This window comes from Lytechinus pictus, chromosome 18 (assembly GCF_037042905.1).
Source record: "Lytechinus pictus isolate F3 Inbred chromosome 18, Lp3.0, whole genome shotgun sequence".
Taxonomy (NCBI): Eukaryota; Metazoa; Echinodermata; class Echinoidea; order Temnopleuroida; family Toxopneustidae; genus Lytechinus; species Lytechinus pictus.
Genome location: NC_087262.1, coordinates 1,164,137 through 1,180,500, shown reverse-complemented (window position 1 = coordinate 1,180,500; position 16,364 = coordinate 1,164,137). Strand labels below are relative to the sequence as shown.

At 37.0% G+C, this 16,364-nt stretch overlaps 1 protein-coding gene across 3 annotated transcripts in view; it reads left to right on the top strand.

The window, feature by feature from the left end:
• The window catches only part of LOC135157447 (DNA-binding protein SMUBP-2-like), a 32,692-nt gene extending 18,691 nt beyond the window's left edge, over positions 1 to 14,001 (top strand). For all 3 annotated transcript variants that reach the window (XM_064112756.1, XM_064112758.1, XM_064112757.1), the window contains exons 12-16: positions 4,436 to 4,654; positions 6,999 to 7,175; positions 7,536 to 7,713; positions 8,063 to 8,192; positions 11,598 to 14,001. In XM_064112756.1, the coding sequence (XP_063968826.1) occupies positions 4,436 to 4,654; positions 6,999 to 7,175; positions 7,536 to 7,713; positions 8,063 to 8,192; positions 11,598 to 12,464 (1,571 nt within the window). In that variant the 3' untranslated portion in view covers positions 12,465 to 14,001. The remainder of the gene's footprint in view (positions 1 to 4,435; positions 4,655 to 6,998; positions 7,176 to 7,535; positions 7,714 to 8,062; positions 8,193 to 11,597) is intronic.
• Positions 14,002 to 16,364: the final 2,363 nt, after the last annotated feature.

Genomic DNA, 16,364 nt, shown 5'->3' with positions numbered 1-16,364 from the left:
CGTTGTGCTACAGATAAGATAGAAGAGGCACTTGGTTTTTCATGTCATTAGTCCTGAAAAGGCCTTTCATTGGTCGAATGGACAATGGTGGACGTTCGATGAGAATTAGAAATGGAAGAGATCGATTCAGGATTAAAAGTGAGAAGGCGATAGATGAGATAGAAGAGTTATCTTGTGAGATAAGGTGAAGTCCTCCAGAGGAGTGTGAACTAGATGTGGTGACCTGGACAAATTCCGAAGGACCTCACTTGTCTTGAAGCCAGTGTTCTTGTGAGCCACAGTTGATGACGGAGGGATGATATCGCTTCAAATCCATTGCCATTTTAAAGGATCATAAAGAAGACGATAGCAACTACAGCACCTAGGAAGGACCACTCTGTTGCCTAAAATTAAGAACAGAAAAAAAAATGGAGAATTCGATTATAAGCTATTTCAACTAAGTCAATGACTACTAGAAGAGAGGTTGTAAAGTAGAGAAATTCTTTTGATTTTGAGGTCAAAAAGTCGAAAGTCAAGATCACAGTGACATGTTTTGATCTTACCTTTCTGAAGTCTTTGTTAACCCTAATTCTCCCGGGGGGGGGGGGGGGGCCATAATGGCCCCCCTCGACAATTTTCGCGATATATCTGCTGCGCGAAATTTTTTGACCTCGCCGCTCAGTGACTTTTTACTTTCAAGTCTCGCGCAAATTTTGAGACCAAATTTGTGACGCCCGGGTACGCGGTTACGACATTACGCAACATTATGTAAGTGCATGTCAGACCCAAAATTGCTCATAAACGTGATTTCATGTACAAATCCAATGCAAATTGTGTATTTAGCCAAAATTCATAAATGTATCATTATTTCTACTTTTACTGATTAAACTTAATTAATTTTGCCTTGTTTATGATCATAATTAAGTCTGGAACGATTTCCATTGAAAAAACAATAAAAAACAAAAAGTAAAAAAACACAGAAATACATAAGAAATTCATAAAACAATAAAATACATAAGAAATTTATCTCCAAACCGAAGTTTTTTTTAATTGCGATTGTTAAGAATGCTACAAAGAATATTTTTACCAAAAATTAGCATTCTAGGAGCTTTATTTAGTGAATTAGAGCAAAAAGTATGATTTATGCATAAACTAGCATAATTAATTCATATAAAATAAAATCTCATTATTTTTGAAAATTTTACCATACAGCCTTGTAGATTACATCGCACACTACCAGCGTGCCAATTTTTGCGTCGCTCGCGCGATCGGCGGCCGAGATCTTAAGGGGGGGGGCCATAATGGCCCCCCCCCCACCCCCCCGGGAATGACAAGAATCAAAATACCCCGGGAGATTTAGGGTTAACACGATAACTTTAGTTGAACTTAACCTAGGCTTGTATAATTTGGTGTGTATGATACTAGCATAGATCCCAGCATTTCTATCGATTTTGAGGTCAGAAGGTCAAAGGTGATGTCGCCACCTTCCTCTTTTCTTGCTTTACCAATAACTCAATTTTCTGCGGATACAGGTGGGCGTATTATGTAGTCGCCTTAGCGACACTCTTGCTTGAACAAATAATGAATGCTTCTCTCTTAATATTGAAAAATAAGATTAAATCCTTACATATTAGAATTGATAGTTCTTGTAAACATATATTACATCATGTTTTTCCATATTATACTCACAAGTAGTCGAGTTGCCGGATTCGGCGATCTGGTTGCCTGATTTGGCGATCTGGTTGGACATTCATTCTCCACATTAAAGTTGGTCCCATTTGCAGATATCTTCACGATATCACGACTTAGCTTGTCAATGATACAAGCATACATGGGATGCGTCAAGTCCGCCAAAGCTAATGACGTGGCGTACAGGTTGTACTTCACAATCCTCTTTGAAGAATTGTAATCCCTGGTTATGTGGAATCTGGAATTCTCTTCACTCTGAGAGTCCTCGTAGAAGAGGACTTCCGTTCCATTAGTTTTCCAGAACCCCTGACACTCTGGGTCGGTATTTAACCCGATCTCATATTGGTGTATTGGAGCAGAACCCCCCACAGAAAAAATCACGGACCATGTTCCATTCATCCTTTCCGTGTAGCATGCTTCATCGGTGTGCGGCCCATCGATGAACCTGAATGTAGTGTCGTCACAATAGCCATTGTGTAAAATCTTCAACCAAATCAAAAATATTATGACGGGTGAAAATTGAATTAGTGCCCGAGCCATGTTATGTATTTCGATGATATTTGCACTTCATGCAAGCAATATGGCCGATTGAGAAAAGACGTCACACCTCCGCTTGACAAATTTTACCCTGTAGAGGGCGCAACAAAAAAACCAGTGGCATGAATTCAAGCAGCGAACTTATTTTCCGGGAGGGGGGTCGTAGTGAACTTTTGTGTCTTCCCCTCCTATTGAACAGCATGATATTATTTATGCCCATGCAGCGAACAATGCCTCAATATCTTTTCATACAATTCCTTTGAACAGTTGCGCCTTTTATGGAACATGCATGACTGGTTTATATTTTAGAATAGAAACTTGCTTACACAATTGAACAAAAAATGCATTGAAGTTAAGGTGGAGAGTTCATTTTATTAATCATTAAGTTGAAACCTCAGATCTTTTTTTTCAATTCATTTGCATTTCTGTCAGAGGAAATTTTGCTGAATTTATGGGCTAAATTCAGAGAATGTATGTTCAAAATGATCATAGTCTCCAGGACAGTGGCATATCGATAGAATGAGAGGGAGAGAGAGAGAAAGAGGCAAAAATGGGGAAGTGCAAAGAATATGATGGGATGGGAGCGTAGAGACACGAGAAGAGAAACACAGGAGACAAACAGAAACAAAAATGAAAAGAAAGACACTGGGGAGAAGAGAAACAGAGTAAGAGACATAATAGAGAGGGATATAGATTATATGTAGATCTAGAGAAAGATGAAAAAAATGCTACGGAGGGACAAAGAAAGTAAAAAAAATAATCATTGAATTGTAATAATAGAATGTGGCACCAGCTAGATACAACTCTTCCAGGACTCTTTTATTTGATACTGGTATGTCAGTTTCATTATTTCCATAAAAATGTCTATCTGTGTAACTGAAGGAATTCAAGGGATATATTCTTTCACAATTCACTTATGTGGATACATGTGATATGTGAAATATTTGCATGTGGCCAACTTCTTGTTGCTTTTGAAATGAACAGTCGGTGACATGAAGATAGGCTGTAACTAAAATAGCAATGTTTTGTAACAAAATCGAGGCATTCAAATCTGAACTAAAGACCTGTGTTTTCCAGTATTTTTATGAATAGTGTGTGACATATTGATGGAGTCAGTGCCTTTGAATGCATGTTATTTATTTATTTTATTTGTCGTTTTATTTTAACAGGGTAGCCCTTTCAGTTACAAGAACTGCTCGACCAAGGGGCCCTGTATCAACAGAAATTAAAAACATAACAAAACAATATCACATAAAAAATTGTCAACAAATGTACATAATAATCAATGAGAAAGAAAAATGTAATACATAAAAGTAAAAAAAAAAAATCACTAATAAACTTATAATAACAGAAAGTAACAGAAATGTTACAGATAAGTGGCATGCTGTTCATCATCACATCATCACCAGCATCATCATCATTTTCATCATCATCACCACTATTATCATTAACATCAGCATCATCATCAGCATCATCATCTCCATTTACCATCATCACCATAATCATCATCATCATTTTCATCATCAACATCATCATCAGCACCATCATCATCACCACCATCGTCATTATCATCACCATCATCATCATTATCATCATTATCATCATCACCATCATTATCATAATAATAATAATAATAATAATAATAATATAGGTATATTTACCCAGGGTAGCCACTTCAGTTTCGAAAACTGTTCTACCAGCGGGCCCTGCTATTATTATCATCACCATCATCATCATCATCATCATTATCATCATCATCATCATCATAATCATCATCATAATCATTACCACCACAAACACCACCACAACCACCATCATCATCATCATCATCATCATTATCATAATCGTTATCATCAACATTCTCTTTTCCTATAATTTGGAACTCCACCCCTAAAGATATCACTGAAAGCAAGTCAGTTATTTCCTTCAATAAAATATTTAACTATTTCTTTGTCTATATGCGTAGTCATTTCTTTCTTGTAAATTTTCATTTTAGTTCTTTTGGTCTCTGTTGATATACCTTTTTTTAAATTTTATTGTATCCTTTCTTTACATCAATATTTTGAGAACTGCACTTTTACAAGGCCTCTTGGCTTCATGTTTGCAGTTCCCCATTTCATTTGCATTTTTACTCTTGCTTGTTGATAACTTCTTATATTTTGTAATATGTATATTTTTAACCGAGAATGAAGTAAATGTGAATTGAATTGGGTTTCTTCCAATGCTATAGGAGAAGCAGACATTGTAAGTCACCATGTAAGCAACCTCATCACCAGCGGCTTGTCCCCGTCACAGATTGCTGTCATTGCGCCTTACAACCTGCAAGTAGACCTCCTGCGGCTGAGGTTGTCATCAAAGTATCCTACCCTTGAGATCAAGTCTGTGGATGGGTTCCAGGGTCGTGAGAAAGAAGCAGTCATCATCTCAATGGTCCGATCCAATGACAGAGGTCAGTCTGATGGTTTATATTCACATGATCAGTTGGTCTACTTTTCAGATAGTCTAATACCACATGGGCTAAACCCCTTTGGTCTACAAGCAGTTGGTATTCTCAGATAGTGCACTCCCACACAGGCATAAACCCTATTTGGTCTAATATCAGTTTTGTCTCATTGTAATTTGGTCTACTTCTCAGATAGTCCAATATCTCATGAACTAAACCTATGGCCTGTATTATGAAGTCTAGTTTTACTTAGACCATGGTCTAAATGCTAAAATTATGAGAAGCTGAAAATGTCAAAAAGTTTGTCCACATTGTTTGTTTCTTATGTTTACTTTGCTCTTTCCTCGTGCATTTATGGTGAAGAAAACCATTTAAGTTATTATTTCCTGACAGTTAGGAATGATAAATTGGGTGTCAAACAAGCTGAAGAATGGAACTTGTAATATGAGAGATTTATGTCACAGATGGCCATCCATAGTTAAATCACAACATTAAACCAGAGTTTAAATTAAACCAAAGTTCAGAATATGGGCCATTTGGTCTAAATGCTATTTAGTCTACACTCCTTTTGAATAATTTAGTCTTAAGCCCAGTTGGTCTAATTTCCACTTCATGGACTTATACTTTGTCAAATGAAAATTTGATCCATGAACAGATCATTTAATTAGACTAAGCTGGGTTAGACCAAGTAGATATTAGATGAAATGGTTATGGCCTATTTATACTGGAAATTAGACATAATAATAAATGGACTAAATGGCAAGTAGAACAGTACATATGTAAGTAGACAAACATTGATAATGTTCACAAGAATTGGAAGACTCACTCGCATGTGGGGAATATTAATCACCTTTAGTGGTAATTCTAGTTCTTTTTATAGAAAGTTAACCCTATCTAGGCCGGGGAATGTTGGGAGTTCATATGGCGGGGGGCTTCCAGGCCCCCCCCCCCCTTGAGATCTCAACCGCGTGATCGCGTCGAAAATTGGCAGGCAGGTTTTCTGGGACATAATCAACAAAATTGTATAGTAATTTTTTTCATGCAAACTGCTATTAAAGGGATGGTACGGGCTGAAAGTATTTATAGCTTAATAAATAGAGTAGAATTCACTGAGCAAAATGCTGATAATTTCATCAAAATCGGATAACAAATAACAAAGATATTGAACTTTAAAGTTTAGCAATATTTTGTGAAAACAGTCGTCATGAATATTCATTAAGTGGGCTGATGATATCACATCCCCACTTGTTCTTTTGTATTTTATTATATGAAATTAGGATTATTCAAATTTTTTCCTCCAAGAACTAGAAAAATTGGATTGATAACTGATTTAGTGCATTGGATATTTATTGCTGCAACTTATTTCATTAAAGGGAGACATATTATTCACACAAGTATGAAATAATGAAAAAAATATGATTTTATGTAACAACATTAAGAAAACAGAAAGTGGAGATGTGACATCATCAGCCCACCTAATGAATATTCATGACGACTGTTTTCACAAAATATTGCTAAATTTTAAACTTCAATAACTTTATTATTTGTTATCCGATTTTGATGAAATGTTGGGCATTTTGCTCAGTGAATTCTACTCTATGTATTAAGATATAAATATTTTCAGCCCTAATTCATGCGTAATTAGTATGCAAAATCATACTTTTCCTCTAACTCCCTAAATAAAGCTCCAAATGTTTAATTTTTGGTATAGAAACTCTTTGTAGTGTTCTTAGCAAGTGTACATGAAAAAATATGCGATATCAGATCAATTTCTTATGTATTATATTGATTTTTGCAATTATGTATTTCTTTCTGCTTTGGACCTTTTGTTTTTCATTGTTCTTTTCAATGAAATTTGATGGGGACTCTTCTTAGATCATTAACATTATAAAATAAATAAATTTAGACCAGCCAAACTAAAGAAAATGATACATTTATGAGCAATTTTTGGTCTGACATGCACTTACATAATGTTGCGTTATTTTAGAACTACGTACCCGGGTGACGCAATATTGGTCTCAAAAGTTGTGCAAGACTTGAAAGTAAAAAAAATTTGCGTGGTGAAAATATTCGAATCGTTGAGGGGGGGGCCTCCGAGGCTCCCCCCCCCCCAGCCCAGATAGGGTTAAGAGGTCAGTGACCCATTTCATAAAGACTTACAACTAAGTTAAGAGTAGTTATATGTAATAGACATTATTGTAACTACCTTGCAAACCTTGATGGTCATTAGCCCTGTTGCCATGGTAGCTGGCAACATGGCAGAGTTACCATAGCTTTAATTGTTCATAAAATAGGTCCCTGCTGTAAGAGATTCTGTAATGTCTTTCTTGTCCCCTTTTCATACATATAGGTGAGGTTGGATTCCTGACAGAGGATCGTCGTATCAACGTCGCCATTACCCGAGCGCGACGCCATCTTGCAGTCGTCTGTGATTCTCAGACCGTTGGAAAGCATCCATTCTTAAAGAGTCTCATAGATTACTTCAACGACCATGGGGAAGTGCGTACGGCTTTCGAGTATGATGAAGGTAATTGAAATCAAGGTTTTCACATATAATAGTACCCTATTCTATACCAAAAATGTGTACCTTTTTTTTAAAGAAATTATATGCCTCAGTAAAAATATGGCAAAGTTGCAGTATTCTGTGGTATGTGAACATGATTTTAAATAATGCATTACAATATATTATGCCAAACCCGAATAAAAGCTGATGAATGCAGCTTTGACAATTTTACAATTCAATTTGATAAATATTTATTATTATACTTGCTATACATCCACATTGAATTTGTATTCCTTAATTCTTTTTTATTCAGTCATTTGCTATGGTAAAACATTTAGTTTCATCTTGAATGTGTGGAATTTTATCTTTATTTGTTTCTTGTAGTTCTTGCTTCTTCCTCTGACGTTCCAAGACCAGATCACCTAGTCTTCAAATCAAAGACTACTAGTAGCACCCACAAGAGTACCAAGGCATCGGGAACAGTACCTAAGGGACAGAGGAAAGGTCAACTTAAGAAGCCAGAGGTTAAAGGTCATAGTTCACCCACTGACCCTGTGCAAAGGTGACTTTGTGAAAGATTATTGATGATATTACAAATGGAATTATTTGTTTCAGTTTTGCTATGAAAGGACATGTAGACCTATCGAATGGGGTTGCTTATGGGGCGGGGGAGCTTGTCATGATTTTTCAAATGGGATCCTATTTTAAAGAGACTATTTTTCTAATTGATTGTACTGTTGATTTGTATACTTGATTACATACATGTATGATGACCGAAAGTTATCCTTTGTAAATATCACCCTTTGATCAAATGCCAAGTTGTGTGAAACAGGGTGCTTAGCAAAATAATAGTGAAGACTCAATGCATGCAATTTTAATTCTGTTTTATTTCCTAATTTTGTGATTTTCAGGAGTAAGGAAGATGCTACCTTCCTGAATGAAACCAAGAGAAGATTGTTAGAGTTCAAGAAAGAACCAGAGGAGAGGCTTCTTGAGTTTCCTCCTTCGCTCAATTCCCACCAGAGATATCTTGTCCATGAGGTAAGATGCTACTCGGTCAATTTAAAAAATGTCACAATTCTTGAAAATCATGACTTTGACTATCTTCCAATCCCCAGACTCACACCCGTGCTAGAAGAAACACAAGGTACACACTTTTATCTGCGGTCAGTGGTTTGCAACTCTCCCATCCAAATATAAAAACAGACTCCAAATCACTGTGTTATGAATGATGACAAATTTAATGCAATGATCAGACATCCATGTTATTATCCTGACAGAATGTCACAGGATTGCTGCAAGATTCTCAGGCTTCAGGCCAAAAGATGGATGGGGCAATGAATTGTGAAGGGTTTTTTTGCTGAAAATGATCATTTTTTTAAGCCAGTATAATTTAATGCTTAATTGTGCCATGACAAATGGCTTTCCATTTCCAAATCATCTGTAAGTTCCACTTATGGTGGCAGCGGTGGGATACAAACCCATACCTTTGAAATGACTGGTGTCATCTCATTCTGTCACACATTAACTAAAGTTACAGTTACTGACCAATGTGTGCCTGAATTCATTTTCCCTTGGATACTTTCAAGCTAGTCCATATTTATAATTATATCTTTTTATAGTTACTATAAAATATCTGTAGCACTACCGAATATCTGTAGCACTACCTACAGATATTCGGTACAGCAATGGGCACCCGGATGGCTCCTTCATTCGCCTGTCTCTTCATGACGAAGCTGGAACAGCAGATGTTAGATTCAGCCCCCTGTCGCCCATGGATTTGGTGGCGTTACATAGACGACATTTTCTTCATCTGGACCAGGGATGAAGACAGCCTCCATACATTCATTGACCACATCAATTCCTTCCACAGGACCATCCAATTCACTTCTGATTTCTCCCAACAGGAAACCCACTTCCTTGATGTTACAGTCCAGAAAAAGTCTAATGGTATCACCACTACCCTATACTCTAAACCCACAGATACCCACCAGTACCTCCACTCATCCAGCTGCCACCCCCGTCACTGCAAAACCGGCATCGCTTACAGTCAAGCCCTCAGACTTCGCCGTATCTGCTCCGAGGACCCTGATTTTTCCTTCCATGCCAGGAATCTGCAGAAACATCTCTGTGCTAGGGGCCACGGGGCCAGGGCAGTCCAACTGGCAATTAACAAAGTTCGTTCTCTCCCCAGATCTGAAGTTCTCAAACCAAAAAGTGACAAGGAGACCACCGACAGAATACCGCTTGTGACCACCTTCCATCCCAATCTACCCCCTCTCCGCAAAATCCTGTTTGATAACCACCACATTTTACACACTTCTGATCGTCTCCAACAGGCCGTTCCCGATACTCCCCTTCTAGCATACCGACGCCCACCGAATCTCAGGGACCTCATTGTTCGTGCTGAAGTGCCCTCCCTCACTAACCATTCTTCTCCCATACAGCATGGCACCTTCAAATGCACCAGCAACAGGTGCATCATATGTGAAATACACCTTCACGAGGGCGATACTTTCACCAGCAACTCTACCAGCCTGTCTCACCAAATCAAGGGCAACATCACATGCACTACCACTAATGTTGTATATCTCATCACTTGCAGAGTTTGTAGGGTACAATACATAGGGGAAACCAAGACCACACTCAAGAAACGATTCTACGGGCACAGATCCACCGTCAACACAGCAAAGCTGGACACTCCAGTTGGCCGCCATTTTAACCTCCCCAACCACTCCATCACTGACATGATGCTACAGGGCATCGAATCTTTAGGTACCCGTCCTGACTCAGTCCGTACTAGCAGGGAGAAGCTCTGGATGAGACGACTTCGCACCACCCAACCTCATGGCCTGAACATCCAAGAGGGGAACGACTGATTTTTCTTTCCTATCCACTTTCAATTTATATATACATATAATTTTTCCCCTCAGCTCTTTTGAATAGTTACATTATAGTTTCTTACTCTACTTTCCTCCCATATCTCATACAAGCTCAGCTCCAATTTTTTCTTCCTTATTCAGGCGATATAATAATTATTATATATATATATATATATATTTGTTTTTTCTCCACTCACCTCTTTTAGATTGACCACATTTGCTTATTTACATGTATACTATGGTTTCTTCATAATACACCCCCTCTCTTCTATATTTGCTTTTACCTTTTTAGGCAATTTGCTTCCTCTTTTTCACATATACAGATTTTTTTTCTTTCCTACTATATAGTCTTATGTTTTTTCCCGTCACACCTAGCGGATTACCATATCAGTTACACCATATGTGTATATATTTATATATTTTTTTTCATATACATTTCTTTTTTTGATATATTTATATACATATCACTTATAGATACATATTTACACTTACCTTCTTCTCTTAGTTTGTTTAATGCTTTATCATATATACTTATATGTCTTTTGCACATTATCAGTTGTTCCCCATTCTTTTTCTTCTTTTTTCCCCCCACTCTTATGCACCAGTTTATTAAGCCTTTCTTTGTAACCTGTTTGACCCACCTCTCACTAATTCTCTAGTTATTCATCCCTCTATCACTGTTTTGTTCCAGATCCTGTTTGATGTTGCCTGCCTCATTATCTTAATCCCTCTTGGCCTTACTTACACTAACTTCCCTTTGTGTCTGCCTACTCCTTTTCTTTCATCCCCTTCACTAACCTGATTGGTCTTCTCTACTCACTAATGCCCCTTTTGTCTCCTTGTTTCTAGTGTTGCTGTAGCTTGTTTGTGGTCTATATTATGGTTGTTCCACTTTATATGTTTGTCATTTTGCCTCCGACGAAGATTCTGCTAGGATCGAAAGCTTAGGCCCCTCTTTGACTTTATTCTTTTTATAGTTGTCTAACCAGTTTTCCTTCTTACTATAACTAAAGAATCAGTTCATGGATGAACTTCAAACTTGGTACAAGTACACTTTATAGGAGCATTAGTGATCTGATTAACTTAGTTTTGGGGGTATCTAGGTCAAAGGTCTGTGTAGGTTGTATTAAAATACCTCATTCTTGTCATAACCAAAGAAAAATTTTAGGGGTTAACTTCAAACTTTGCCCATTTGTGTAAATTTGAGAGATGATCTGATTAGATTTTAGGATCATGAGTTCAAAGGTGTCAGAAGTAATTATGTATCTGAAAATATCCTGTTTTCACGATAACCTAAGATCCTTTTGAAGGATTATATTCATTTAAAACTAGGCTAACATCAGCATATTAAACTGGCAAGGATGATCTGATTTGATTTTGGGGTCAAAATTTCAAAGGTCGTAGAGGTCATCATTTGAAAATGTTACAAAGTTTGATATGTAACATATTCTGGATCTGGCATTGATGGAGGCACAGAGTCAAGAATCCATCTAGTCTTTCTGAGGTATTAAATTTATTGACAATGCATAGCTACCTCGGTATTACATTTTCATTTAACTTTCAGCTTGCAGAAGGCTATGGACTGTACCACTTGAGTACGGGTGAGGGGAAAGAGAGACGAATCGTTGTTAGAAAAGAAAGGAATGAGACACCTCAGGTTGAAAGGACATTAGAAGAAAGAAACGCCCTTGTCACCAGGAATGATGATTCCAACCTGTCTGTTGAGGAACTGGTGGAGGACTTTGAAACGGAGAATAAAATGGAGCTTTTATCTGATGGGGAGGAGGAAGCCGAAGAAGAAGCAACAGAAGAGGACGGTGCCATAGCTGGTAACCTAGAAAAGTCAGAGTTGGAGCAGACCAAAGAGAAAGAGGGAGAGGTTAAGACCCGTGATGCAGAGCCTGCTTCGGTGAATCTTTTGAAATGTAAATTTTGTGGGAAGCGTTTACCACCGGGAAACCGGCTCCTGCATGAGATCCACTGTGAGAAGACGCAAGCCGAGAAGAAACGACAGAACTCGGCTGGGTTGAATAAAAAGCATCGGAATAAAGCTCAGAAACAGAAGCAGAAGCAGAATCTAGAGGATGCCTCTGCAGAAGACTTTGATACGCTTGTCGCCATGGCAATGAAGCGCGATAATGAGTGTAACTATAAGCGATGCCGAGAGAAGATTACAATTACTGGGTTGATGTGCGAGTTCTGTACGAGACGGTATTGCTTTAAGCATCACATACCGGAAATACACGGATGCGAGGAGATAGCACGCCACCATGTGCGGCATCAGATGTTGAAGGCAAAGGTCGTAACCAACGGCAGCGGGGTCAAGGAGAAAAAGGTTGACCCTGCACATAGGGCTAATCTTCAAAAGAAACTAGGCACTAAACTTGGGCAGCTTGGTGAACAAAGGCAACGCAAACAGAAACCAAAATAACATTATTTTTTGTGAATCACAAAATGGTGCTAATAGAAGCTCGTACTTTTGGCACTTAACCCTAAAGGACTGGGGGGAGCATGATGGCTCCCCCTCGACGCTTCGCGCAATATTTCAGAAATGCAAAAAGTTAGGGCCCATAATTTTATAACTTTTTTCTTTGAAGTCTCGCGCAACTTTTGAGACCAAATTCGCGACATACGGGTATAGCATTGTGACGTCACGTGACTTTTTACAAGACAATGTCATGCCGAAAATGGCTAATTTTTATACTTTGTGTACAAAGTCTATGGGAGATGAAATTCATAAAAGGGTGATTATTTTTCGTTCTAATCGGTCTGCTTAATTAATTTAGGGTTTAATTTAGTTGTTAAATGGTCTGTTATAATTTCCATTGAAAAAAAACAGGGAAAAACAAAGATGAAAAAACAAGGAAAAACATAAGAAATTCAATAAACAAAAAATACATAAGGAAAAAATTGGCTTTTGCAATTTTTCTTTGTGGAAACCTTTAATTTAGATTACAAAGATAAGATCTGCAAAAAGAGAAGAAAATTTGAAGTGAAATTGGATGTTAAATATATACAAATAATGTTTTTCATTGATAAATTTGCATATTTTATTCATAACATTATTACTTTCAGAATATTTTTTTATACTATCTTGTATTTTAGTGGTAAGGAATGTGCATGCCAAATTTCGGCACGATCGCGTGAACGGCAGCCGAGATCAGAAGGGGGGCCATCATGGCCCCCCCCCCCCCCAGTCCTCAATAGATCTCAAATAGCCCAGTCCTTTTAGGGTTAAGAGGGCCATTTGTAAAAGGCAATAATTTCCTCATTCTGAAGTGAAGTGAGGTAAAATGGAGGACTGATAGCTAATTTATTCCTTGAAATACAGAGCGTGTAACAGCCTCAGTGTTGTTTAGGATACGCACATGCGTGTGTTCCCTCTTTCAAGAACCACTCATCTCAGAACTTCAAAATGTCTGATCCCCCTTTCGCAGACGTATTGTGGGCTTTACCCCTTTGTACACCCCTCTCCCCCTTAGATCCCCTTAGTCATGGCTGGAACCCGTGATGACCCTCTAGTTCATAGTCTTGAGACCAATCCACTGGGCCACAACGCTCCATTATTAAGTTTGCTTTTAGAATACCAGCCTATGTGCAATCATGTATTAAATCTAAGGCATCTAGTGGTAGCAATGAGTTCATTTTTCAAAAGGTGACATTTTTATGTTACAACCCAAATAGGAACAATTAAAAAGGACATGAAAATAATATATCCATGGCAAAGTTAGCTGTAGTTTAAGCTTGCCATATAATTTCTTACAATTCATCTTGTATTGAAGTAAACAAAACAAAAAATGAATATTGAATATAGTAACCTCGTAATGAACAAGTGCAATGTTTTGTTTGAAGGTTTTGTGTAAAAACGTGTAAGAGGTTCAAAACCACATAGGACATAATATCTTCGAAGTGAGACATATTTGATTTATAGATAATGTGGAATAAAATATCGACATATTTTGAAAGTATACTTTTGTTATAGTTCAAAATCACATTTTGTTATGTCATTTTGTGTTTTCTTGATTTTATATGTAATGTTATATACCACTCTTTAATACAAAACATTTATATTTGTAGTAGTTGATATTAGCCCATCAAAGGTTTAGCAAATGATTAATAATAGTAATCATCCTTTTTCTTTTTTTAATAGTAATCATCCTCGAGTATCAGCAAACATTTTAGTCTAGTAACCAGTTTTATCTTTGATTTTGGGTCAAAATTTTGAATTTCTGGATTCATAGACAAAGCACCTTGTTTTGAAAATATTAATATCTTTAAAAAGAGCATTTTGTGCATTATCTTACAAATCTGGTATCAAAATAAAAACAAACTTTTGATTTTTTTTTGCCCATTCTAGGCTTTAGAACTAGATCTACACAAAAAAGGGGGAAATATGCGAAATTGCAGTTTGTTCAGTAAAACATCTTGTAATGTATTGGAATAGTGATATGCACTTGAGGGGATGTAACATTAATTAAAAATATACTTTAATGAATCAAGAAAAGGAGAAGGGGGCAAGATGAGAGAGGGAGCATAGAAGGAATAGAAAGAGCTGAGGTTCACGAAGTATGGTACAGAGAAAGGATCCCGTTTTTTGCATAAAAGTTACCATTATGGTAACTTACATTAAATCCATGATTTTGATTGGCTGTTGATCTGCGTACCCATGGTAGTTACCATTGGATGGCAAAATTACCATAATAGTAACTTTTATGAAACTGGGGCCCAGGAAGGAAAGAAGGGAGGGGAGACAAATAGGGAAGAGTAAAGAACGAAGGAGAGAGAGAGAAGGAAGAAAATATAGAATAGGCCTACAGAGAAAAGGAAGGAGAGGGGACGATGAGAAACAGGAAGTGTGGTGAAAAAGAACATTAGAAACGAAATTCCAATGTTTAAAAGTCAAGAAAATATGTCCCGTTTAATGACAGAGAATGAAATAAATCTGATAGCTGAAAATCTAAAAACTTTGATCTTCATTTTAATAGCAATGTGAATAGATTTGAAGGGTTGAATCACCATTTACAGGTAACTCTATTCTCTTGTTCACTCTTCCGAATTTCTCATATTCTCACAACTTTCCACAAAGAGCCATGGACAATATGCATGATTGATATACTTTGCTTGTACGTTAGTGTGGACAGATATATTACCAGTCCTTTTTCATATGTATGGGTGGGTGTTTCATAAAGCTGTTCCTAACTATGAGTGACTTAACCGACAACGGGTGACCCTTTCTTAGGGACTGAATCAAAGAAAATCTGGTGTGTATCACTTCAGGTCGTTCACAGTTAAAGTGAAATCCATGTCATTTTCACCAAAATTTGCAAATAAGATACTTTAGCACCTGAATATTTCAAATATGCAAATATTAACATGGGTCCATGTGCTTGATTTTTTGCTATAGAACTTCAAAAGTTCACCCAAATGCATCTTAAGAATTGTGCATTCAAAAGAATTTAGCATTCTTAGACATCACAAGATCACAAAAATGAGTTAAAAGCTCTTTTACTCAGTCATATCCTCAAGATGGAGAATCTATTTATATTGCTATTTGTTTGCTCTTTTAAGTCTAACAACACTCGGTTCTTAGAAATTCTGCTAAAGATAACAAAAACTCAATCTCAAAAAATGTGAAATTTCAATAACAAACTTGAGAAGTACAAGAAATGCTGCACTTTATTCAAAACCCCATGTCATTTTCACCACATTTTGCAAAGTTGTAGAGGAAGTTATACCTAAGTGGCGCTAACATTAAAAAATAGGGGTTCATGTGCTTGTTTTCAAACTATCATCACTTTTATTAGAGCAAATGTGCTTTTTTTAAACTACAAAAACGTGCCAAATGCTTTGTATCTTTATGATGAAACATTCCAAACCACTCTACCATTTACTCAAACTCGCTGTCATATTCGTCATACTTTCCAGCACTACAGAGTAAAGTATTTTGAAATTGTAGTGGTATTCTTATTTTAAATGGTCCATGGAATGATTCCAGTTTATTAGCTTCATAAAATATGCAGTTAGTGCAGATAAGGAGAAAAATCAGCTCATACCTACAGCTGATTAATCACCTGTTCATCCATTGTGACGTCAGCAGGCAGAATGTAAAATATGCGCAGATCATGATGCGCACAAACATAACTGGAACGTCCTTAATACAAGAAAGGATATCAGTTCATAAAGTCACTCTTATATTAACTTACAACACCCCCTATTAGACAAATATCAGATTATGCAAGACATGTTACATGTATATACCTCTCTAAAAGTCAAGTTATTTGCAAGTCAAACAATTCAACTGCAATATAATTAAGACATATCAACTGGATCA